Source organism: Palaemon carinicauda, unplaced genomic scaffold, assembly GCF_036898095.1.
Source record: "Palaemon carinicauda isolate YSFRI2023 unplaced genomic scaffold, ASM3689809v2 scaffold2, whole genome shotgun sequence".
NCBI classification, from domain to species: Eukaryota; Metazoa; Arthropoda; class Malacostraca; order Decapoda; family Palaemonidae; genus Palaemon; species Palaemon carinicauda.
In genome coordinates this window covers 792,968-820,000 of record NW_027169589.1, presented here as the reverse complement: position 1 = coordinate 820,000, position 27,033 = coordinate 792,968, and the positions used below count along the sequence as shown (strand labels likewise).

General features: G+C 42.2%; 1 protein-coding gene across 1 annotated transcript in view; it reads right to left on the bottom strand.

Annotated features, from left to right (window-relative positions):
- Positions 1–27,033, bottom strand: part of Cap-D2 (CAP-D2 condensin subunit) — a 307,837-nt gene that overhangs the window by 167,293 nt on the left and 113,511 nt on the right. The window contains exon 10 of the mRNA XM_068368385.1: positions 23,727–23,910. Within this exon, the coding sequence (XP_068224486.1) occupies positions 23,727–23,910 (184 nt within the window). The remainder of the gene's footprint in view (positions 1–23,726; positions 23,911–27,033) is intronic.

Here is a 27,033-nt window from a genome sequence, read left to right as displayed (position 1 = left end):
ATAAAAGCATTCAAGAGAAAGGTTAAAAAAGGTTATGGGATTAAGGGAATGTAGTGGCTGAGCCCTCACCTACTACTGCACTCGCTGCTACGAATGGTCCCAGGGTGTAGCAGTTCTCGTAAAGAGACTGGACATCTTTGAGATAAAATGATGCAAACACTGACTTGCTCCTCCAATAAGTTGCATCCATAATACTCTGCAGAGAACGGTTCTGTTTAAAGGCCATCGAAGTGGCTACAGCTCTCACTTCGTGGGTCCTTACCTTCAGCAAAGCAAGGTCTTCATCCTTCATGTGAGAATGAGCTTCTCTAATCAGAAGCCTTATATAATACGAAACTGCGTTTTTGGACATAGGCATCGAAGGTTTCTTGATGGCACACCATAAGGCCTCTGATTGTCCTCGTATAGGTTTTGACCTTTTAAGATAGTATTTTAGAGCTCTGACAGGGCAAAGAACTCTCTCTAGCTCGTTACCCACCATGTTGGAAAGGCTAGGAATTTCGAACGATCTAGGCCAAGGACGTGAAGGAAGTTCATTTTTTGCTAAAAATCCGAGCTGTAAGGAACATGTTGCTGATTCGGATGTGAATCCTATGTTCCTGCTGAAGGCGTGAACCTCACTAACTCTTTTGGCTGTTGCAAGGCAGACGAGGAAAAGAGTTTTGAGAGTAAGGTCTTTGAAAGAAGCTGACTGAAGAGGTTCAAACCTAGGAGACATAAGGAACCTTAAGACTACGTCTAGATTCCAGCCTGGAGTGGACAATCGACGTTCTTTAGAAGTCTCGAAAGATTTAAGGATGTCTTGTAGATCCTTGTTGGAGGAAAGATCCAAACCTCTGTGGCGGAGAACTGAAGCCAACATACTTCTGTACCCTTTGATCGTAGGAGCCGAAAGAGATCTAACATTCCTAAGATGTAACAGGAAGTCAGCAACTTGGGTTACAGAGGTATTGGTAGAGGAAACTGCATTGGCTCTGCACCAGCTTCGGAAGACTTCCCACTTGGATTGATAGACTCTACGAGTGGATATCCTCCTTGCTCTGGCAATCGCTCTGGCTGCCTCCTTCGAAAAGCCTCTAGCTCTAGCGAGTCTTTCGACAGTCTGAAGGCAGTCAGACGAAGAGCGTGGAGGTTTGGGTGTACCTTCTTTACGTGAGGTTGACGTAGAAGGTCCACTCTTAGAGGGAGAGTCCTGGGAACGTCGACCAGCCATTGTAGTACCTCTGTGAACCATTCTCTTGCAGGCCAAAGGGGAGCAACCAGCGTCAGCCGTGTCCCTTCGTGAGAGACGAACTTCTGAATGACTCTGTTGATGATCTTGAACGGCGGGAATGCATATAGCTCGAGATGGGACCAATCCAGCAGAAAAGCATCCACGTGAACTGCTGCTGGGTCTGGAACTGGGGAACAGTACAAAGGGAGCCTCTTGGTCATGGAGGTGGCGAACAGATCTATCGTTGGCTGACCCCACAAGGTCCAAAGTCTGTTGCACACGCTCTTGTGAAGGGTCCATTCTGTGGGGATGACTTGATCTTTCCTGCTGAGGCGATCTGCCGAGACGTTCATATTGCCCTGAATGAACCTCGTTACCAGTGAGAGGTTTAGACTTCTTGACCAGATGAGGAGGTCCCTTGCTATCTCGTACAGCTTCCTCGAATGGGTCCCTCCCTGCTTGGAGATGTATGCCAAGGCTGTGGTGTTGTCGGAGTTCACTTCCACCACCTTGTTTAGCAGGAGGGACTTGAAGTTCATTAAAGCCAGATGAACTGCCATCAACTCCTTGCAGTTGATGTGAAGCGTTTCCTGTTCCTTGTTCCATGTTCCCGAGCATTCCTGTCCGTCCAAGCTCGCGCCCAGCCCGAGTCTGAAGCGTCCGAATAGAGATGAAGATTGGGGGTCTGAACCGCTAACGATAGACCCTCCTTGAGAAGGATGTTGGTCTTCCACCACATGAGAGTAGTCTTCATCTCTTTGGTAACAGGAATAGAGACCGCTTCGAGCGTCATATTCTTGTCCCAGTGAGCTGCTAGATGGAATTGAAGGGGGCGGAGGTTGAGTCTCCCTAACTCGGTGAACAGGGCTAACGATGACAGGGTCCCTGTTAGACTCATCCACTGTCTCACCGAGCATCTGTTCCTCTTCCGCATGCTCAGAATGCACTCTAGGGCTTGGCTGATTCTTGGGGCCGACGGAAAAGCCCGAAAAGCTTGACTCCGAATCTCCATTCCCAGGTAAACGATGGTTTGGGAAGGAATAAGCTGGGACTTTTCTAAGTTGACCAAAAGACCCAGTTCCTTGATCAAGTCCAAAGTCCAGTTGAGACTCTCCAGACAGCGACGACTTGTGGGGGCTCTTAACAGCCAGTCGTCTAAATAAAGGGAGGCTCTGATGTCCGCCAAGTGGAGGAATTTCGCTATATTCCTCATCAGTCGCGTAAACACCATAGGCGCCGTGCTTAGGCCAAAACACAGGGCTTGGAATTGGTACACAACCTTTCCAAAAACGAATCTCAGGAAAGGTTGGGAGTCTGGATGAATAGGAACGTGAAAGTAAGCGTCTTTCAGATCCAACGAGACCATCCAGTCCTCCTGCCTGACCGCTGCTAGGACCGACTTCGTCGTCTCCATAGTGAACGTCTGCTTGGTGACATAAGCATTGAGCGCACTGACGTCCAGCACCGGTCTCCAACCTCCTGTCTTCTTGGCCACCAGAAAGAGACGGTTGTAGAAGCCCGGGGATTGATGGTCCCGGACTATCACCACTGCCTCCTTCTGTAACAGGAGCGACACCTCTTGGTGTAACGCTAGCCTCTTGTCCTTTTCCTTGTAGTTGGGAGAGAGGTTGATGGGAGAAGTGGTCAGAGGGGGATTGCGGCAGAATGGTATCCTGTAACCCTCCCTTAGCCACTTGACAGACTGGGCGCCTGCACCTCTTCTTTCCCAAGCTTGCCAGAAGATCTTGAGTCTGGCTCCTACTGCTGTCTGGAGAGGAGGAGAGTCAATGTTTGCCTTTCGAAGGCTTGGGACCTTTCTTGGACCTGCCCCTGAAACCGTCTGGACGGGTACTTCCTCGGCTGGGGGCTCTGCCACGAAAGGGCGGAATAAATCTTGTAGCAGGAGTATCGGCCACTGGGGTGCGGTAAGTTCTAGGAACCGAAGGAGCAACCTTAGCCTTACGTGCTGAAGAGGCCACAAGGTCATGAGTGTCCTTCTGAATAAGAGCCGCAGACAATTCCTTGATAAGGTCCTCAGGAAACAGGAACTTAGAAAGCGGAGCAAAAAGTAACTGAGACCTTTGACAAGAGGTGATACCAGTGGAAAGGAAGGTGCAAAGTTGTTCCCTTTTCTTGAGTACTCCCGAAACAAACATGGAGGCAAGTTCGCCGGAACCATCGCGAATTGCTTTATCCATACAGGACATTATAAGCATGGCCGAGTCTTTGTCAGATGGGGCAGTCTTCTTGCTCAAGGCCCCCAGGCACCAGTCGAGAAAATTAAAAATCTCAAAGGCGCGAAAGACTCCTTTTAAGAAGTGGTCTAAGTCAGAAAAGGTCCAGCAGACCTTAGAGCGCCTCATAGCCGACCTTCGTGGAGAGTCAACCAAACTTGAGAAGTCAGCCTGGGCAGAGGCAGGGATTCCCAAGCCTGGTTCCTCTCCTGTGGCATACCATACGCCCGCCTTAGAAGTCAGCTTAGTAGGTGGAAACATGAATGACGTCTTCCCTAGTTGCTGCTTGGACTGCAACCAATCCCCTAACATTCTCAAAGCTCTCTTAGAAGATCTAGCGAAGACGAGCTTAGTGTAGGCAGACTTAACAGGTTGCATGCCTAGAGAAAACTCTGATGGAGGAGAGCGAGGGGTAGCAGAAACAAAGTGATCCGGGTAAACTTCTCTGAAAAGAGCCAGGACCTTGCGAAAGTCAATGGAGGGTGGTAACGACTTGGGTTCCTCCACGTCAGAAGAGGGATCATCCAGGTGCGTAGCTTCCTCCTCAGAAACCTCATCACCTGAGGGTTGAGAAGCGAGAGGTAAAGTTACAGCGGTATGCTGAACGGCAGAATCCTGACAAGCGGGTGCATATACACTTGCGGATTCATCCTCAAGTCTCTGTCGAAGAGGATGAGGGCTGGTAATGACAAAGTCATGAGGCTGGGAAGAAGGAGGCTCTGCGGGAGTCTGGGGAGCAAGCGTGGTGAGAGGCGACTGTAGTAAAACCTGAGGTTCAGGCTGCAAAGACTGCTCAAGCTGAGGAGAAATAGGTAGATGCATGCGTTGAGGTGGCTGACTCATTGCATGAGGTTCATGTCTCAAGAGTTGCGCTTGCTTCAAGGGTTGAGGTGGCTGCGCAGTAAGAGGTTCCTGTCTCACGAGTTGAGGTTCTTGAGGTGGGTGCTGCGAGAGTTGAGGTGGCGGCTGCGCAGAAAGAGGCTCCTGTCTCACGAGTTGAGGTTCTTGAGGTGCTTGCCTCGAGAGTTGAGGTTCTCGCCTCGAGGAAAGTGGAGGTATCAGCTGCGAGAGCTGAGGTGGCTGCCTCAAGGATGGCAGAGGTTGTCGTACCTCAAGAGGTTGCTGCCTCGAGGATGGTCTTACTGCAAGAAACTCTTGCCTCAAAGGTAGAGGAGGTTGTAAGGCATAAGACTCCTGTCCCCATTGTTGAGGAGGTTGTCGCGTGGTAAGAGGTTCCTGCACAACGCTGGTATCTGGCAACTCCCAACGCGGTAGCTCACGCATGGAGGTGGCTTGAGGAACCTCAACTTCGTACGTCTGGCAGACTGGACTGCGTAGAGGAGGAGGAGCGCTCGCAGGAGGAGGTGTAACCTTCTCTGCCTGAAACTCACGCATCAAAACCGCAAGCTGCGACTGCATAGACTGCAGCAAAGCCATCTTGGGATCAACAGACGTTGAGGTCTGTTGAGGCAGAGCCTTAACAGAAGTTGAGGTCTGTTGAGGCATCGCCTTACCTCTCTTAGGAGGCGTGCAGTCACCTGATGACTGCGGCGAGTCAGAGCTAGCCCAATGACTACATCCGGGCTGTAGAACTCGTGAAGTCTGGACTTTACGCTTAAGAGGTCTTGAGACCTGAGTCCAGCGTTTTCTCCCCGAAAATTCTTCTGCAGACGAGTTAATTAAGGGCTCAATCGTCTGAGAGTGGAAGTGACGATCTCTGTAAGATACGCCCGCAACCACCGAGGATACTGCTGTGCGCCGATCAAGGCCTGCCGAACCCTTTTGCCCTTCGACATTGCTTCTCCCCTGGGCTTGGGAGCTTGCAAGAGGTCCCGGACTGGGAGGACGACTGGCACGCACAGAAGTACCCTCACGCACAACACTGACACTGACACTAGCACTCGGCACAGCACTGGCACTACCACTTCCCACTGCACTTTTCACTTTAAGTTCCTTGACGTCTGCCAAGAGGAACTTGTGGTCACTCACTACCGACTCCACTTTATCACCTAAAGCCTGAATGGCACGTAAAACATCAGACATATCAGGCCGAGCACAAATAGTAGGATCGGGGGTAGCCACTACAGGGGGAGGAAAAGGTTGAGGATCATGGGGTGAGGAATAAAGCGAAGAGCGAGCCGAACTCCTCCTAACTCTCTCTCTCTCTAACTTAGTGGTATACTTGAGGAATCGAACAAAATCAAGTTCCGAAAGTCCGGCGCATTCCTCACATCGATCTTCCAACTGACAGGATTTTCCCCTACAGTCGGAACAAACGGTGTGAGGATCAACCGAGGCCTTCGGAATACGCCTAATACAAGTCCTACATCGTCTTTGGGGAGGAGCTTGAGAAAGGTCGGACATCTTGAATCAAAGAACAGTCAAGGGGGATTCCAATTTAAAGCAAAATATCGTTAACCGTTAATCAAATCAATCTAAAAGCTATCTAAGCTAAGAGACAAGTTTCCTGTATAGCGAAAGCTGAAATCTTGGAGCAATACTTCACCAAAAACCGTGAACAAGACTCCAAAATTATAAGCGTATCCATGTAGGTCTTGCCGGAAGCACGACAGAGGAAAAATTGAGGTGGTGTCAACAAGAAGTACTGCAGTACCTGGCCACAGGTGGCGCTGGTGAGTACACCCCCTTCTTGTATAGTGATCGCTGGCGTATCCCTTCCGTAGAATTCTGTCGGGCAACGGAGTTGACAGCTACATGATTATCGGGTAAGATTAATATTGAAAATTTATAGTTTATAAAGTGATATTTATTTTAAAGTTGTTGCTCTTCTTAGAATATTTTATTTTTCCTTGTTCCCTTTCCTCACAGAGCTATTTTCCCTGTTGGAGCCACTGGGCTTATAGCATCCTGCTTTTCCAACTAGGGTTGTAGCTTAGCAAGTAGTAATAATAATAATAATAATAATAATAATAATAATAATAATAATAATAATCTCAGGAAAAATACATGCAAAGATTTACGTGTACATTCAGCCCTCTATTTTAGCGGGAATTAGGTAACAGAGACAGGCACGAAAATTGAGGCTCCGCAAAGACTTCTTGTTCTAGGGTATGTCAACTCATAACCTACAAACTCAGTGACCATTACCTACCTGCAGTTCACTAACACAGTGGGTAACCCACTGTACTGCACTACATTCTTTTCATGTACTTTCTGTCATGGTATTTTAGTTCTTACTATTTCTTAGATGTAATTGTATATCATCAACAAAACTTCGGTACAAGGTAGTATGACTCATAGCCCAATAATCATTATCCTGTATAAAAAAAAACTAGTCATCGCCATACCACGCTTCATATAAGTTTCAAGAAAACACTTTTTTGTATCTAACACAACTCAATGATACTGTAGAGTAAAATAAAAGTCACTAATGGATAATGGTTGAAATGCACCCAAAAATTGATAAAAAAAATTATTCAATGAAGCATAATTATCTTTCTCAAAGTTAACACATTATATAGTTGGCCAAGGCACCGGCCACCAACTGAGATACTACAACTAGAGAGTTATTGGGTTCTTTGACTAGCCGGAAAGTACTACATTGGATCCCTCTCTCTCGTTAATGCTCATTTCTGGGCTCCGACCTGTGCCGCGCAGTGAAATACTCCTAGAGCACTATTTCTAAGGAATATAACTGCTATATATTACCAGAGAAAAAAAGCATAGGAATGCCAGGTTGAACCCAGCTCGCTCACCTATATAAGGTGTCGGTATAAAATACTGGGGCGTGATAATTCACAACCAGAGGTCTCGCACTATTTAGATATCTCCTCTTCAAAATCCCCGCCACAGCGAGGTGCCGTTCAACACTACTACCACTAACCCAACCCACGCCAGTGACGGCACTCCTTTATAGCACTTGTTGTTATTAAGTCCAACATGTTTTTTTCTTGTGTTTACCCTTGGATTTATCATTATTTTATAATCGATGGCCGATTCCCATGATACCCCATCGAAGTTAAGTACTTTATCCATGAGTTTTAGCGAGATTGGGCAGTGTAACCTCTGTTTTTATTAATTGAGAAGTGTTTATATATGAACGGCGTCCCCGTTCTTACCGTTCATGGTTCGGCTCTGCCCTTTTTCTCGTTAGTTCGTCCGTCATTAATATTTGTTCGAACTTTTAGGAGTTTTTTCCTTACATTTATATAGTACACCATCTTTATGCTTTCATCTAGCATTAATTTTAAGTTATCCTATGATATCAGTGTTAGCGTTTCATCAAGGAGTAGGTTATGTTGGTATGCCTGCATTCGTGCATGTTGGTGGATTGCGTCACCTTTGAGATTGTTTCGCTAGTTCTAGGAAGACGACCATCTCACTTATTATTATTAAACCTTTTAGTTTTTTTTTTACGCTCCACCTAGTTTTACATTTGGTTCGAGTGGGACTCTCGCGTATTTTGTTGTTTTTACTGTTCGATCTACCGCTTCAGTAACTAGGTTGGTATCCCTGCTTTCCATCTGCTGATGGCGTCATGCTCCTCCCTTACCACTCGCCCGAGTCCCTCTCTCGCCATATTATTTCTGCATGCCTAACCTTACTTACGTGATTTCGCTTTTAATTCATTAATTATTTTTATGTATTTGTGCATTGATATTATATTTATTGCTTTACTCCGTTATGATCATATTTTTGGGATTTTCATGTCATGTTGAGGGGATCTCCAGTTGGTAGCCCTGTCTACCACTACGCACTGGTGATTCCCCGGTACCATACCCCCCCCCCACAGGTTGGGGAGGCTATTCCATCCCCCCCTCCTCCAGTGTACACCCATCCTCTCACTCGATGGTTGTTGGTTATGACATACGGGTCAAGTATGCTTGTTCCTCAGTCTTCCCTCAACGTTCCGACATATTGAGGACTGAGTGTACCCACGGGGTGTGACTTAGTCTCATTCATTCATACCGGGCGGTTTCGTCTCCCCCCCTCCCGTCGCCCCGATTGGCCATCGGTCGGGGGAGGGGGAGGGCCGGGACCACCGGGGACTATCACACGTGATTAGTCGGTATGACTGCACCTTGGTGTAAATTTTGCTTTTAGCTATGGTTGTAAGAATGAGCACTTATATTAGGAGTGTCCCCACCTACGGTACCTCCTGCAATTATCGTCCGCATAGGACTTATTAATATCCCATATCATTATATTATATTCTACATGAATCATTACCTTCGTCCCGGTACCTCCGGTTGGGTAGTGGGGGTTCCATTGGCTCCCCCCGCGCTCTCCCGTGGTACCCATCGTCATCAGACATCGGAGCCTTCGGGCTCTTAAATACAAGATCTGTTGACACTGACACAGTTTTGATTAATATCCTCCCTCCGGGAGCCCTATTCAATTACAGACATTAGTTTTAGATCATAACTGGAGTTTTCTATTTATGTATTTTAAGGATGTATCTTCGGTTACTTTAAGTTTACTTTAAGTTACTTTAAGTTACTTTAAGTTTACTTTACCAACCCTGTTCCCCGGCCCCGGAACTAGTTTTGATTATATTTATTCATCACTGTTTTTTGCATCCTTTTTCATCCCTTTTTATTTTATACCTCCCTGGTAATGACGGGATGGTATATTCCTCGCTATGACAATATTATTTCATTGATAATCTTAACTTATTACGGAATTGTTTCAACAATGTCTGTTAATTTTTATAATTTTTTCCCCGGTTACTATACCGGTTCGAAATTTTGTTCATAGCCTTTTGTCCCGATTTCATATCGGTCTATTTTAAGAATCCGGAACACCCGGATCTTTTTAGGTTATTAACCTATTATGGGATACTCACGTATCTGTATTTTATTCTATACTTCCCAAGTAGCGACGGGATAGTGTATTTCAAGCTATGACAATATTATTTCATTGATAACCTTAACTTATTACGGGATTGTTTTAACAATGTCAGTTTATTTATAAGTTTTTCCCCGGTTACTAAACCGGTCCTAGAGTTGTTCATAGCCTTTTGTCCCGGTTTCATATCGGTCTACTTTAAGAACCCGGAACACCCGGATCCTTTTAGGTTACTAACCTATTATGGGACACTCACGTATCTTTATTTTATTCTATACTTCCCAAGTAGTAACGGGATAGTATATTTCTCGCTATGACAATATTTTTTCATTGATAACCTTAACTTATTATGGAATTGTTTTAACAAAGTCAGTTAATTTATGATAAGTTTTTCCCCGGTTACTGTACCGATCTGAATTTTGTTCATAGTCTTTTGTCCCGATTTCATATTGGTCTAATTCAAGAATTCGGAGCATCCGGATCTATTTAGGTTACTGACCTGCTATGGGATACTTATGTATCTTTATGTTATTCTATACTTCCCCAGTACCTACGGGTTAGTATATTTCGCGCTATGACAATATTATTTCATTGATAATCTTCACCTTTTATGGAATTATTTTGACAATGTCAGTTAATTTATGAAAGTTTTCTCCCCGGTTATTATACCGGTCCGAAATTTTGTTCATAGCCTTTTGTCCCGGTTTCATACTGGTCTATTTTAAGAATTCGGAACACCCGGATCTTTTTGGGTTACTACCCTACTATGGGACACTGTAGGTGCCCCTGTCGTTACTATCTATACTTATAACTTCGGATATATTATTTTGGGATTTTCATTTTATTTCCTTTGTGATTGATCGATTTAAACATTTATTCTCGATCTATTTATTTTACATTCCCAACGGAGTTACCTTGTTCATTAGTAACGATATACCCTCTTTCGGAGCTCGCAGTCTCTTCTACCTTGGCGACTCTTTAGATCTGGGTTGGCGGGTTTGCCTGGAGTGTCAGGGCAAAGAGACCCTGTGTCTCTTCCTTTTAGGGTTTTCAAGGAAGCACGTGGCTGATGTCGGGCCACGTCCCGTTGTCCCTAAAGTTAAAGCTACCTGCCAGCCCTACCAAAGACTCACAGGTCTTCCAAATCACCAAACCAGTTAAGACTTCTCTTGGGTCGAGAGCGAAGCCCGGCCTGAAACCTACGACCCCGGAGGCTCCCTTCGATCCGGCAACCCTTTCCAGATTGATGCATGGCCTCTCGTGGCATGGTTAGTTTCAACCTGACCTTTCATTAGAAGAGGCCAGCGACCGATCCCAGGGATGAGGTAGAAATTTATTTCTATTTGAACACGATGTTGTGCTGATATTTATCCATATATATACATATATATATAAATTACGGACCTCTGTAGCTCACTGGCTCAAACCTCGTGTCACATACCGAGTCACCACGAATTATAGGATGGAAGATTCCTGGTGCCTCTGTGAACTTGACAATTGAATGGAATTACTGCCCATTAGGGGGAAGAGAGAGTGCTAAACCAGATAGCCTCTTACAGGGTCTCATTTGTTATGGGCTACCTCAACAGCACAATATATCATCCCGGATGCCTCTAAGCTCCCGGAATTCGTCGAAAGCAATCCGTGGAAGGGGGCCTTGCGCTCTCCCTTCAAAGATGGTATGTTAACCATCGAAGGGTTTGGCACCCGGACTGTAGAAGATTTTGAATTCTACCCGCCGGGTCTACAGTTCCCTCTCTCTGGTTTCGCATGCCTTACCGAGGAGACACTCGTAAGGTTTGACAAGGTCCCCAAAGAAACCAAAATGTACCCAAAGGGGCAGGCTCAGTCCACCTGGGTCCGGCCCTTAAACGAGTGGGAGTGTGTTAACACTACGTTAACACCTCACAAGAGCCCGTACACGATGTTTCTAGTGGAGGAGTAAACCCCTACTCCGTGTGTCAATAAGATATCGGACCTTGCTCAGCAGGCAATAAACGAGGACAAGCCGTTACCGCAGCTGAAGGAAACGCATCCGACCTCCCTCCTGTCCCTGGGGGATCACGATTGCTGGACTAACGCCCCGGCGACCTTCACATCGGGTAAATTAAGCGCTGACTGTGCTCCCATTCAGTTCAGTGAGTGGCTACCCAGGCTTCCGGAATCTCTGATATGCCTCGAGCTCGAAGCCTGTATGCGCCTGAGTAGACATATCAACTCGGCTACAATGGCAGAAAAGACCTCTTTAATGTATGAAGAAGAACCACCTTTTAAGGTCTTGACGAAGTCATTACTTCAAACCTTACTGTCTGATTCCTACGACTTCTTTGCGGCCAGACGTCGTTGCTGTAGGCATGTCTTGTCTGAGGCCACTATCAGACATGAGCCTAACAAGCTCATTAAAGCCCCAGTCTGGAGCTGCTAGGGTCAATCAGAGCCTCAAGGTTCGATGGGCTTAGTCCCCAAGCACAAGTTCGAACCGGCCAGCAACCAATCTCGAGGTAGAAAGAGTCTGAGATCTTTCCATTCCTTCCAAACCGGCAGTCCCAACAGGTGGTTCAAACCATCCCGGTGGCACAAGGGAGTCAACCTTTCACTTCGAAGGGTCAACCCCAACAGCAATACGTGCTGGTTCCTCAATCCCAAGTAGCAACTACCTCCTATGCTACTTCCCCAGCCCTTAGGCCCACCTTTGAAACTCAGGGTGCTTCCAGGGTTACCAGCGCCCCAGAGGCGCTAGCTCGAGAGGAACTTTTCGCAACAGCTACTCTCGAGGCCGAGGAGGTAAATCCGCAGCAAATCATTGGGAGTTCTCAGGTAGGGGTAGGACTTTACATCTTCCGGAACCGTTGAACGTTCAACATTTGGGCTTTCAGTATAATTTCCAAAGGTCTGGGGTGGAGTTGGATAGAATGGCCCCCTCCACCAATCAGTTTTCATCAACATCCAACGGAAGAGCTAGTCTTATATGAAAACGATTTATTGCAAAAGGAAGCAATAAAGAAAGTAAATCGTTTGTAATTTCAGGATCACTTGTTCAGCGGGCCAAAGAAAGACTCAGAATAGCGAAGAGTAGTCCTAGACCTGTCGCTTCTGAATTCTTACATTTAATGCGACAAGTTTCACATGCTGACCATCTCTCAGGTGCGGACCTTGCTTCTCTGTGGGGCCGTCACCTCCCCTATGGATCTTGCAGACGTTTGCTATCATGTTCCGAAAGCAAGCCATTTTCGTCCGTTTCTAGGCTTCAACTAGGCAAACTGCCTCACAGCAACTACAGAGTGATAATCTCTTTCAACAGTTTTGGTTCCAAATCAACTTCGAGAAATCTCGTTTGGTCCCGAGGACAGTTTCATGGTTAGGATTCAATGGGTTCTATGCTCCCACACTCTGTCTCCCAACAGCCAAGAGGAACGATATAGCAAAACACAATACGTTTTCTCAAAGACAAATTGTCTTCCAGAAGAAATCAAGAGAGAATCCTGGGTGCCCTCCAGTTTGCCTCAGTAACAGATATACTACTGAAGGCCAGACTGAAAGATATAAGCCGAGTATGGTGCTCCAGGAAAACGAGTAATATCGAGACAAAGGGCTCGACTCCAACCAATTCTGAAGAAAAGACTTCAACCATGGACGAAGGTCAAAATCTGGCAAATCCGTTTCCTTACAATATCCACCACCAAGCTCGTCATTTACACAGACGCCTCCCTAACAGGCGGGGGGGGGGGGATACTCTCAGTACACGAAAGTCCTGGGACTATGGTCGACAATATTCCGCCAACTTCATATCAATGTTTTAGAGGCCATGGCGGTATTTTTGACCTTAAGCAACCGGCTCCAGCCAAAAACCAACATATCAGGTTTCTTCTAGATAGATAGTGGCGGACGCACTTTCGAGGACAACTCCGCTGGAGTCGGAGTGGTCACTAGACCCAATGTCCTTCAGTTGGATTCTTTCTCAGGTTCCGGATCTCCAGATAGATCTGTTTGCAACAAAGTCCAACTACAACTGGAGTGCTACGTAGCTCCCAGCCCGGATCCTCGGGCTTACGCCACAGACGCACTATCATTAGTCTGGAACACTTGGGAGAGAATTTACCTATTCCCACCAATAAATCTGTCGATGAAAGTGTTAGACAAGTTCAGGACTTTCAAAGGCCAAGTTGCTCTAGTAGTCCCCATCTGGCCCAAGCACAACGGGTTTCCCCTTCTGGTGGAACTGGGTCTCCACCTCGACAGATCCCCAATCCAATACTAACACAAGCAGTACAACTCGCTGTGTGTTAGCTTCCTCAAATTCAGAATGCCCTACCTTTCTGGACTTTATGAAATTTGCAGCTCAAGAGGTGCAGATATTGATCCTCAAATACGTTATTTTTAGAATCAGATAAGAGGGGATCCACCCTTCGACAGTATGATTCGGCTGTTATGAAACTTGCCAGTTTTTAAGGGACTCAAAGGTTGAGACGATGACTATGAATCTGACAGTAACCTTCTTCAGAATTTTATTCGAATCAGACTTAGCGACTTGTACTATTACCACAAATTAAGTCAGCCTTGAAGGTTTTACAATTGGCTTTAATATTGCCCTTACAGATTCATACTTCTCATCCATCCCGAGAACCTGCGCCAGATTGAAACCATCAACTCACCCTAGCTCAGTTTCCTGGTTTCTGAATGACGTACTTAAGTTGGCTTCAGACACTCTTAACGAGACTTGCCATTATATTCCATTGGTTAGGAAATCCTTGTTCTTAATGAACCTGACTTCTGGCGCCAGAATATCAGAACTTTCAGCCTTGTCTAGAGATCCAGGTCATATTGAATTTCTCTCGTCAGGGGAAGTACTCCTTTCCCCTGACAAAAGATTTTTAGCGAAAATGAGGACCCCCAGGACAGACGGTTCCCCTGGAAGATTGTCCCACTTCCGCAGGACCCATCTTTATGTCCAGTAAACACTCTGGAAGCCTACTTAAACATATCTCCCGTTCAGTCCTCGGGGCCCTTACCCATTAGAGAAGGTGAAGAACCATCATCCTGAAAGGACTCAGACAGAAGATTCTGCATTTCATTAACGGGCTACCTAGAATCATTCCCACATCACTCCCTCACGTCCATGATATATGAGCTGTAGCTACCTCAGTTAATTACTATGAACTTCACTGGACTTACTAAATATATAGGCCGGAAGTCTCCAACAGTATTTAAACGCCACTGCTTAAAACCTCTGGAAGCCTTATATTTGCTACAGTGGCAGCAGGGAATGTGATTCCTCCTGAACATAGTGAACCTTAATCAACTATGTCTTGCTATCCTCTTACCTGTTATTTTGGATTTTATTTTACTTCCTCAGGTATTGTTCCAAGATTTGGGACCATTTCTCTGGTACTATTTCACTGCGCGGCACAGGTCGGAGCCCAGAAAAGGGATTTTGACGAAGGAAAAATCTATTTCTGGGCGAGAGACCTGTGCCGCCCAGTGAACCCTCCCTTGACTTCCCTCCCAACATGGGCCCCAAACCTCGGGTGCTATGAGGAGTGACGTCACTGGCGTGGGTTGGGTTAGTGGTAGTAGTGTTGAACGGCACCTCGCTGTGGCGGGGATTTTGAAGAGGAGATATCTAAATAGTGCGAGACCTCTGGTTGTGAATTATCACGCCCCAGTATTTTATACCGACACCTTATATAGGTGAGCGAGCTGGGTTTAACCTGGCATTCCTATGCTTTTTTTCTCTGGTAATATATAGCAGTTATATTCCTTAGAAATAGTGCTCTAGGAGTATTTCACTGGGCGGCACAGGTCTCTCGCCCAGAAATAGATTTTTCCTTCGTCAAAATCCCTTTTTTACTCTGCCTACAACAACACCAAATAGTCTGGCCTATTTTTTATCCAAATACACCCAATACACCAGCCATGCAAGTTGTTGAAAGCTTTGTTTGGCCGAACTCCATCACAAACTTTTATCTAAAATCATACCAATAATTAGCTGAAAATGTCTCAATCCATATAATCCTCCCCTTCTTATATTTGTAATTTTCTGAATTCCTACATCATTTAATTGCATTTCACAGACCTCAGGAAATTTCCTCAATATCATATCACTCATCACATTTGTAATCCTGATAGTTGTAAACAGGATGACAGATGACAAGATTTATTTCTTATAATTTCATTGCTTACTTCCTCATCTATCATTTCTACAGAATAATATCATTAACATACATACACATACATACATATACCATGGCACTTCCCCCAATTTTGGGGGGTAGCCGACATCAACAAAGAAACAAAAACAAAAAGGGGACCTCTACTCTCTACGTTCCTCCCAGCCTAACAAGGGACTCAACCGAGTTCAGCTGGTACTGCTAGGGTGTCACAGCCCACCCTCCCACATTAACATGTCTTAGATATATACTAAATTTCATTTCATGACATGTTGTACAGCAATGTTTACAGTATAGAAATCCACTTTAGATGGCATTTGTGGACAATGAAAAAGCCTTTGATAGTGTGCACCAGCTTTATGTAGAGTCCTGCGTTATTATGGAGTTCCTCTTAAATACGTAAATTTCATTAAGTCTGTTCATGAGCATAGCAAGTGCAAAGTGGAGTTAGTAGAGTCCTATAAAATGAATTTCCAGTGTGCAAGGCACCGGTTAGGCGATAACTGAGAGGCGAGGTGAATGCAACTAAACTTTATTAAACAATCATCGAGTTTATATAAAGCGACTTCCAAGGAAGAATGTCACAAAAATCCAAGCGTGATAAAGCTTGTGTTAGCATGATAAAACAAGATGGTCTATCAACAGTGAACGGAAGAGCGAGTTATTATTATTATTATTATTATTACTATCCAAGCTACAACCCTAGTTGGAAAAGCAGGATGCTATAAGCCCATGGGCTCCAACAGGGAAAAATAGCCCAGTGAGGAAAGGAAACAAGGAAATAAATAAATGAAGAGAACAAATTAACAACAAATCATTCTAAAACAAGTAACAACGTCAAAACAGACATGTCACATATAAACTATTAACATCAAAAACAAGTATGTCATAAATAAACTATAAAAAGACTCATGTCCGCCTGGTCAACAAAAAAGCATTTGCTCCAACTTTGAACTTTTGAAGTTCTACTGATTCAACCACCCGATTAGGAAGATCATTCCACAACTTGGTCACAGCTGGAATAAAACTTCTAGAGTACTGCGTAGTATTGAGCCTCGTGATGGAGAAGGCCTGGCTATTAGAATTAACTGCCTGCCTAGTATTACGAACAGGATAAAATCAAAACTGTTACAGAGTACGAGCTTGTATGAAAGAAGTGCCATACATGGCTCCCCCCTAAAAATGACATAGATGTGAAATGGGGCGCCCTGCTTTCAAGAGGCATATTCCAGGCGGGTCATCTTGTATAAAATACGCAGGTTTAAGGCAATCAATGGAGACCCAGTCTTCTTTGTCAAGAATGTTCAGTAAGAACGCCTTCGTTGTTCGACGGATCACAAGGAAAGGTCCCGTGTAAGGGGGCATTAACGATGGCTTACTAGCATCGTTGCGCGGGAAAAAGTACATTGCCGAGTGCAGATCTGTAGGTATGTGTTGCTTAGCTGGGGGCTCATAAGTCTGTCAGCATGGAGTAAATTTTCCCACAACATGACGTAAGCACTGGAGATTGTCGGAGAAGGTTGCAGACGTCCAAGGCATCTTAAGGCATGGTCCTTGGTCCCAGGAGGACCCAGGGAAGCTGGGTAAACTAGTAAGAGTCCTTGCAACGGGATATCAAAGATGCTTTGAGGGTGCGATGAAAACGTTCACCCATTCCGTTGGCAGCAGGGTTGTAGAAGTTGTCTGTTGTAAGGTGATTCCCAGGAGATTCGCCAATAATGTCTACAATTGAGATGTGAAAGTGGTACCCCTGTCAGAGAAGTAATATGCTCAGGGATACCAAATCACGCTATGCATCCTGAGAGTAAGGCAGTTGTACATGAGGAAGATGTTGCAGTTTCTATGGGAATGGCTTCAGGCCAACGAGTGGAGTGGTCAATGACGGTAAGTAGGTAACAATGTCCTTGTGATGTGGGTAGGAGACCTACAACATTGCCATGAATGTGGGCAAAGCGAAACCAAGGTTGAGGAAAGCTGCCCACTCCTTAATCTGTGTCGATGTACTTTTGAGGTTTGGCATGAAGTACAGGTGCAGACCCAATCCTTAGCATCCTTAGTAATGCCACGCCAATGAACTTCGTCTACAGTAGCTGTGCAGTAGAACAGTGTAAGGGATGTGAAAGGCCATGAATGATATCATACACCTGTGGGCGCATGGGAGCAGGTATACAGTCTAGGTCTACCAGTACTATGTCACAGAGGAGAGTGGCATTGGAGTTGTTGAGAAGGACATCCTCCCAACAGAGGGATGTGCAGGATGTCCTACATGCTTGGTACTCTGGATCTTTTCGTTGGGCTTCTGCCAATTAGTTGTAATCCAATCACATGTGAATGGCGTCCCATGTGTTTGTAGAGAGGGCAGTGGCAACGGGATTAATTTTCCCAGGGACGTGTTGAAAGGTACAATTTTATTCAGCCACGGCAGAGACGACGACAATGTTAACGGGTGGACCAGGTGTCACTGTCGAGTGATTGCACGCACCAGAGGCATGTGGTCCATGTGAATGACGAAGGGTGTACCTTATAAGAAGCCTGAAGTAGGAGATGATGAATGGAGAAGTATTGATACTGGTGAAATCTAACCAAGGCCCTTTGCGTCAATAGGCATAGTAGGAGATGATGATGATGATGATGATGATATGGTTTATATTTGCAAATGACATATCTGGACGTCACCGTTTTGACGTTATTGTAGCGAAGGGGGTTGAGACTGAATGCGTTTCAGTTTCAGCTTCTCAATATGGGGACCCCAAGTTAACTTCAAACAGTAATCCTACGAAGAATGTATCATCTTTGCAAGAAATTCTTATCTTAAATATGTTTAAGTCAGGGTTGGGATGAACGCCCCTTACACGGCAAAAATGTAAAGCCACAGTTTTCAAAGATAAAAGTTTAAATCCACGTTTGGTAGCCAATACTGCTATTTTATTCATAGGTACCTGAATCTTTCTTTTGAAAGATTCATTCGTGAAGCTGCAAATGAGATAGAGAGATCATTAACAAATAAGGTGTGCAAGACTTCATGAGGGATTACAGAAATAATGCCATTTATGGATAAGGCAAATAATATTACACTAAAGACAATGCCTTGTGAAATGCCTTATTTTTGCTTATGAATATATGAAAATATACTGCTTACTCTAATTCTGAATTGATGAGAACATACAGTCTACTCTAACTTTAAATTGGTAGTTATTCGAGAAATATCTAACAAACATTGAAGTTCCCTTCTTAGTTCAATTCCATGAATGGTTCGAAGAATAACGTGTCTCCAGGTGTGTGATGTTTTTGCTGGCTAAAGCTTCACATATGGGTGCCTTCAATCTTGCTAAAATGTCAGTGCAGGATTGCATTCATTGGAAGCAATATTATGAGGGGTAAAGTTCTTTCTGTTCTAAAGCCCATACCAATTTTACATTTACCATTTTTTTCCATTAATATACATATACAATGGTCCAGCACTTTGCTGCAGTAGAGGGGCTTGAGTGTCTCAATGATGGGCTGGGCAATGGCGGTGGGGTAGTTTATCCACCCTGGCAGGCTCAACCATACCGCTAAGGCCAGTTCTGAGAGACCAGACCAAGACTGGACCCCTATAGGCCTTCTCCTTTATTTAAGATAGGCAAAGGCTAGGAGAAGGAAAACTCCAAAATCAAACCAAACATGACCCCAACGGCGGAGCTTCCCAGCGCCGGCGGAAGAGGGCAATGCCTGTCGGGCAGGCAACAAGGCGGGCCTTGACATAACAAGAACCCGGCAGCCCGATGCAACCAACATCGGAGAAGCCGCCTGTCTCATATGTCTTGAGCCGCGGTGAAAACGGTGTGGGCCAAGTGTGTGTGCGTGGCCGTTGCAAAGCCACGACCACCCAGAACAATATACCCAGCTACTGGCATTCTGTCGTTTCCTCCACCCTTCTTCATCTCTTTCTCAGGAGGCTGATGGCTAACGACAGAACCCAATACTCGGACACGAGTGGGCGCCGACGACGACGACAAGAAGTTAATGCAATTAGCTGATAGTTGGTCATAATTCTAAAATTTTTTCTAGGTTTCAAAAAGGATAAAATTATGGAAATATTTCCAATACTTGGGAATGAAAGCTTTCCAAATTCTATTGATGATACAAGAGCAAAAATTATTTAGTTTCTATGGGTAAATGTTTGAGCATTGAATAGGTGATATTATCAATTCCAGGAGATGAATCATTACATGTAGATGAGGCTGATAAAAGTTTTTTCCTTGCTAAAAGGAAAATTATATGATTTCGTTCTCACAGCTTCAGAGATGAGAGGGCAATTCTCTTATTGAATGCGTTGTTGGTAATACATAGATGTAGGGTTTTTTTTTAGATCATTGATATATGATCTACAAATACTTCACTTAAATCATCTGGATTTAGTAACATCTGACCCTTGCATTCAATTACTGAAGATGGTGATGGTATGTGTCTCCCACTGTTATTCGTTACTTTCGTCCAGACTTTCATTAGGTTAGTCTTCCAATTAATTTTGAATATAAAATTTACCAAAGACTGACAGATCCTCTTGATTTGGTATCGAAACTTAGCTCTTGCTTTCCTATAACAAAACTAGTAATTGCAGCTCTGATAGCTTTACGAATTATTAGACATTGAATATTCCACTAAGGGACTCGTATTCTTGCAAACTGACCTGTAGTACGGGGAATTGACTTCTTACTGGCATTTATAATGATTTCATTAAAACACTCAATGGCTTCCTGTATATTCAGAAAATTATCAGCATCTATTTCTAATAATGTAAGTACAGTAAATAATGCTCAATTAGCTTTGCCAATTAGCCATTGCAGAGATCTTGCTATAGATATTTTATCAACTAAATGAATAAGGATTGGAAAATGGTTACTTCTAATACCTTCATCCACTACTTCCAGTGAAAAATCTAAAAGATACTCATGGGTGGATAATGAGACATCTAAAGAGGTGTACATTAAAATGCATTGGTGCTCCAGTACTCAAAACAGAAGTTCCCTCTCTTCAATAAAAGAAAATATTAGATTACCTCGGGAGTTAAAAATAATATCCCCCACATAGGATGTCTCCTGTTAACACCTCTCAAGAGTATAGATGGCTTAGGCAGCTCATCTATTAAATTGTCACTTTCTTGCTTCAAGTATTGGTCAACTAAATTGGGTGGCAGATATATGAAACAGATGGCGTATGCTCATTTTAAATGCCTTTGTACTGCTACTGCTTGAAGATTTGTTTATCATTGAATCTTATTAAGGATGACATCTCATTGCACCAGTAATGCACTCCAACAATATCTACTTTCATCTTCCTGGACTTCATTATGATAAAACAAATATTCTCTAGAGCATAATTTGTTTTGGTCTAACAGTGTTTCCTGCAAGGATAACATGATTGGAAAATTTCCCTTGATTGATTGATTGATTGAATTAAAGTTTCCTAGCATCCTGACATCTAAGGTCATTGATGCCGATATCATTTATTTTATATAAGAAATAAAAGAATATTCAATTAAAACCATAAAGTTGAATGTCATTATAGAAGTTAAATAGTTTTCAGAAGACCTGCTTCTGAAATAAATTTAAAAATGCTGCTCGCATAGTAGGACACATTCTTAAAGATTCACATACAGATCTAAGGCCTTGGCAATTTCATTGAAAAATTGTGAGTTTGCTATCCTAAGGACAAACTATGATTAATTTTTATTTAATCGTTTAATCTTGGGGGCATTAATTATGTGAAAAGTTTTAAATGTCGATTATCAATATTTCATTGTGGTCACTCTTCGTGCATTCCTTCTCTTTTTATTTTCTTTAAAATGATTGAAACTTTCAGGTATTGGACTGTCTTCTTCCATGTTGATATTGTCTGATAATGTGTTTGATTCAATATTTACAGTTTTTTTACCTTTGCTAATAATGCAGATTGTTTTCAATTAATTTTATTTGGTTCTCCAAAGCGGATGTTCTGAGCATTCTTTTAATCCAGATTGGTTTTCAATATCCATCTGTTCTTTAGAAATGTTTTGATTTTCCTACACTTTCCCAACATAAATTTGCAATAGGACTTACATCTCGTATAACTCCTTGTACATCTTTCTTTATGTTGGAGCTACAGGGTAATATTTTCATCAGTGCATTTAGGCAATTTTTTCTTCAGAACCATTAAAAAGGGTTGCCCTGGCCTCACCTGCTTTTCAAGAGCTCTTTTACGAGCCTCTATAAAAATAACCATTCCCCCATGGTTCGAATGCCCTGAATTTCCTTTTCAAAAATTAATTTGACAAAGCTTTTTAAATGTTGCTGGGTATACTTCCCCACAGTGAATACCACATGAATTTTTTGTACATGACCCTATTTTTTTCGCAGTTTGCACAAGCAGCTAACTTATTCAAATTTTCTTTACACTTTTGGCTTAAATGGCCATACATTTGGCAATGGTAACATTGCAAAGGTGAAGGGATGTATGATTTCACCTTCAATGATAACCAACCAGCTTTCATAAATTTTTGTAGCCTGCATTGATCAAAGGTGATTAAAATTAAAGTAGCATGAGGAATATGCTGTTCTCCAACTCTCTTTCTCTTCCTAATTACTTATACTACGCCTTGTATTTTAAGTTAATCCTCAATTTCCTTTTCATCTATTTGCTGTATTTTTCATTTAGAAATGGGGTGGAAAAAGGACTTCACACTATAACCATTTAAGTTTGATATTTCTTTCAATTTCTCACTTTGCATTGGGGATAATGTCTACCAAAAGATTAAGATTACCATTCCCATGGGGAAAGATTTTTGGTGGACCTCCATATAGTTTTGCTATCTCCCTATTTGCTCTAAATACATTAACATGTTCATGCCTTCTATTCTCACATTCAAGAATCAACAATTTTCATAGCTCACTACTTCAAAACAACCAGGTAATATTTTTGTTTTTCATGGTTGTCTCTTTTTTCATCATATTTTACTATTTGTGTCTCCTTCTCCATAAATTTCTTGGAAGTTATTCTTAACATGACATGACTAGGGTTCTAATATAACTACAACAGAACCCTAGTTAAGAGTTGTCAATACCAAGATCCATATCCATATTTTCCAGCCTGTCATCAAAGGGACTAGTTTAGAGAAGCAGCTGGTTATCCACCCCTTATCAGAGGCTGTCAGTCCTCCTATCCCATGTGGCTCAACATAGAAGAGGTTTCAATAGGGACCAGTCCTCTATATATAGTTACCCCTCCAATCAATAAGTCTAGTGCTTGGCATAACCCATTACCCACAAATATGGATGACTTAAATCCGGATCACTGGAGCCCGACTCTCAACAGACAAGTCTGCCTCCAATACGGTCTGACAAAAGTTGATGCTTTCTAAATTTGAACCATATACAAAACCTGGTCATTGTTATTACAGTGGACATCAACAAAATTGCAATAGACCAAGGAGAGAAAAACTGAAATAAATATGAAGGATTATAAGGGGTCCAGCCTTGGTATGGTCACTCAGACCTGGCCTTAGCGGTATGATTAGTCCAACCCGGATGGATAAATCAGCCCACTATCACTGCATAGACCATCATTGAGACTCTCAAGCCCCTCTACTGGATCAAAGTGCTGGACCATCCAAGGGGTAGAAGCAAAAGGTCAGGGTACCACTCTGGATGCAGCCACTTCGGTGCCACCAGAGTGATCTGCAGGTTGGGCATGATGATGGCTCTGCTGATCACTTTCCTGATGAAAAAAAAAGGGAAGAAATGCATGTATGTTGAGACCCCCCAACAGGTATTGGAATATATCTCTCAGAGCTGCTGCTTGGTAGGGCATAAATATTCAGGCCAAGTTGAGCATGAGGTGAGAACAAGTCTCTCCAGACCATGGCCAGAATCTCAAATGAAAGCTCAGCAACCTGGCATACCCAGGCATACAGTGGTACTGGGTGGCAGCTGGCAGAACCTTGACAATTCTTCATTGGCTGTTAACCACTGATGCCAGAATCTACCCCTACTAAAGGACAAGGGTTTTTACTGTGTAGGAGGAAATGGGAAAGAAAACTTAAACTGCCTGGCATTCAAAAAGAAACCCCATTACTCTAGCTTTTCATGGAATTAATTTATACACCAATGACTTACTGCTAGAATGCTCCTTTCTTTACTATGAGCATGTGTTTATTGAAGGGAAAGCAAATGGATGGAAACATTTTACATTTAAAGATGAATTAAACTTGGCTTCTGAAGAAGGGAAGTTCATAAAAAATAAATGATATAAGAAATAAGCAAAGTTCAATGGCAAAATAATACAAACCTTCTTTCACTACTTCCTCGATGAAGTCAACAATTTCTGGCAACTTCGCCTCCCATTTATCAGCCGGGGAGAGAACCTTCTCTCTGGGTTTCTCAGCTTCAGGGTCCTCTGAAGCATTAGGATCCATTTCCTTTAATTTCTTCAACTCTATTTCAAACTGAGACTGCAGGTCTTCTAGGGGTAACTGTAAATTAACTGAAGTTTTCATTCTGCTCATCATAGGCTGATTAAAATTAGCAAAAGATCTAGTTTAATTCAATGTGTGTAAAAAAAAAAACTAGGAACACTACTAAATATTCCTCAAGATTTAAAATATACAGTTTATATAATGAACCTTGATGGTTAACAAAGTTGAAGGCAGTTCTTAAGTCAATTTCAATATGTCTGGTCTTATATATAGTCAAGGTTTTTCTTTTTATAAAATTGATTAGAAGTAAAAGAGAACCACAAATGCTCAACTGTTTGCTAGCCAAATTTTAGTTTAATCCTCCAATTCATTTGGCATACCCTGTGCACACTTGCACTGCTAGTTAAACCAACAGAATACATTTCAACAAGAAGAATTTATAAAAAAAAAAAAAAGACCTTAAATTTATTTGAAATAAACCAATACTTTAAATGCTGATCCCCAGCAAGTAACATGTTTCAAAAAAGATCATTGTCATATCTCCCTACTATTGGTTCATTATGACCAAGTATAACAACCATACACAAATGATTCATAAAGAAAGCATAGAGGACTTTGGAGTAAACTAATAAACAATATTCAATGCTGTAGAGTAAATAGAATAACAATATACCTAAGAATTCAAATAAAAGGTTAATTAAATTTCATTCTGCATAATGCTATGTACTTACAATCAACCCCTTATCTTTAACAGAATACTATGAAATCTTTCTTTTCTATCATACATCATACACTCACTTCCTATCACACACAAAAGCACACCTCAGTTCATACAACACATTAACCCTTTTACCCCCAAAGGACGTATTGGTACGTTTCACAAAACTCATCCCTTTACCCCCATGGACGTACCGGTACGTCCTTGCAAAAAACTACTATTCAAATTTTTTTTTGCATATTTTTGATAATTTTTTGAGAAACTTTAGGCATTTTCCAAAAGAATGAGACCAATCTGACCTCTCTATGACAAATATTAAGGCTGTTAGAGCAATTTAAAAAAAATATACTGCAAAATGTGCTGGGAAGAAAATTAACCCCTTGGGGGTTAAGGGTTGGAAATTTCCAGAGCCTGGGGGTAAAAGGGCTATGAAATCCTTCTTTTCTATCATACATCATGCACTCACTTCCTATCACACAAAAAAGCACACCTCAGTTCAGACAACACATTGACAAATAAAGATTCAAATTGTAAGTTTTTATACAAATGTTGTGAAAAAACTTTTAAAAGGAGAGACAAAACTTTGATACAATACACAATGACTGGTGCTACTAAATTCACCTATGTGTGTAAACATTTTTCAAGGCAACATCTACTGTATACACATGTTACTGAAATCAATAAAACCGATAAAAAATAAAGTAAAACCATACACACTGTACCGAACAATATAGAGTCCTGTACATCCCAACACGATATAGTTAAGGAGTGCAATTCGGTCCCATTAAAACCATGTTATTTTGTCTTACCTCCAACTGTATATATATTTTTGATTTTTGACTCGTCTCTTTCATTAAAGTCTTTCAAAGATAATTTTAGATACAAAAAATTTGAAAAGAGGAAATATCCACTATCTTAATTTTTCATATATATTTTATCATTGTACTGTACTTTTTTTTTTCAATGTGATTTCAAATATTGTAGGCAATAAAATCCATTATCTTTTCATTTTTGAAAAACAAATATCAATATATATTATAAAAAATATATACAATTTCTCTCTGAAAATTTCAAAGCTTTTTTTTTTGTAGAGATTGATTGAATAAACTTTAGTATTTATAAGTAAGGTTTTTATTAGTAATTTTCCTCTCTACTGAAGAGCTTAAGGTCAATAATCATATTACAAGGTTACTTACTAACCAAACATATGGCTACCCATGCACAGGTAATATACGCTATGTGTTCCCAATGTAGATACATGAGCAAGACGTGGCTATCATAGTATATTTTCATGTGTACATTTCTGGCCAAATTTTATACCTTTGGTCTATTTAGTATTCGTCTCTGACATTTTATGCATCGTTCAGCATAATACATACTGTATAGACAACTTGGACAAGTTAACCCTTTTACCACCAAAGGACGTACTGGTACGTTTTACAAAAGCCATCCCTTTACCCCCTTGGACGTACCGGTACGTCCTTGCAAAAAAAAGCTTTAAAAATTATCTTGTTCATATTTTTGATAATTTTTTGAAAAAATTCAGGCATTTTCCAAGAGAATGAGACCAACCTGACCTCTCTATGACAAAAATTAAGGCTGTTAGAGCAATTTTAAAAAAATATACTGCAAAATGTGCTGGGAAAAAAATAACCCCTTGGGGGTTAAGGGTTGGAAATTTCCAAATAGCCTGGGGGTTAAAGGGTTAACAATAAGCTAACTATCCTAATGGGAGACTTCAATGCAGCAGTAAACTGGGACACTATGAATTCTACATCAAACACAGAGGGACATAAGCTCCTAAAATTTGTCAACAATGAATTCCTCAATCAGCGGGTCAATAAACCAACTAGGGGAAACAACATACAAAATATTGTGCTAACAAAAGAAAATTTGGTACAGTATGTAGTGTTTCAGTAGGTGAAAATATTGGCAAAAGTGTGTCAGGTAAATACTCCTCATTTAAGACAAAAATTACAAAAAAAGCTTGACTAATGAGTAACTGGATAAAACTGAAGGAATACACCAAGAATTTAGAATACGACAAAACAGGGAAACAGGGAACATAGATACACAATGGAACTTCTTTGTAGAAATATACAGTATAAAGAAAAAAGGGCTAAACATATACCGCATGGAGAAATTTTACCAAATGGAACTCCACAACCTAAGTGGTTCAACAGAGGAATAGCCAATGCAATAAGAAGTAGAGACAGGAAACATAAATTAATGGGTCCTCAGGCTTCAATTCATGAAATTTTCGACTACTAGAAGTTAAGCCAAAAAGTAGATCAACTAGTTAGAAAGGCCAAGATCAATGAAGAGAAAAGTGGCTTAAGCTAGTAAAGAAATAAAAAAATATTTTTTTGCATATGTAAAAAGTAGAAAACCAATCAAAAACAACATTAGCCCATTATGAGACTCGGAGGGTAATCTTATAACAAATGATTTGGAAAAAGACG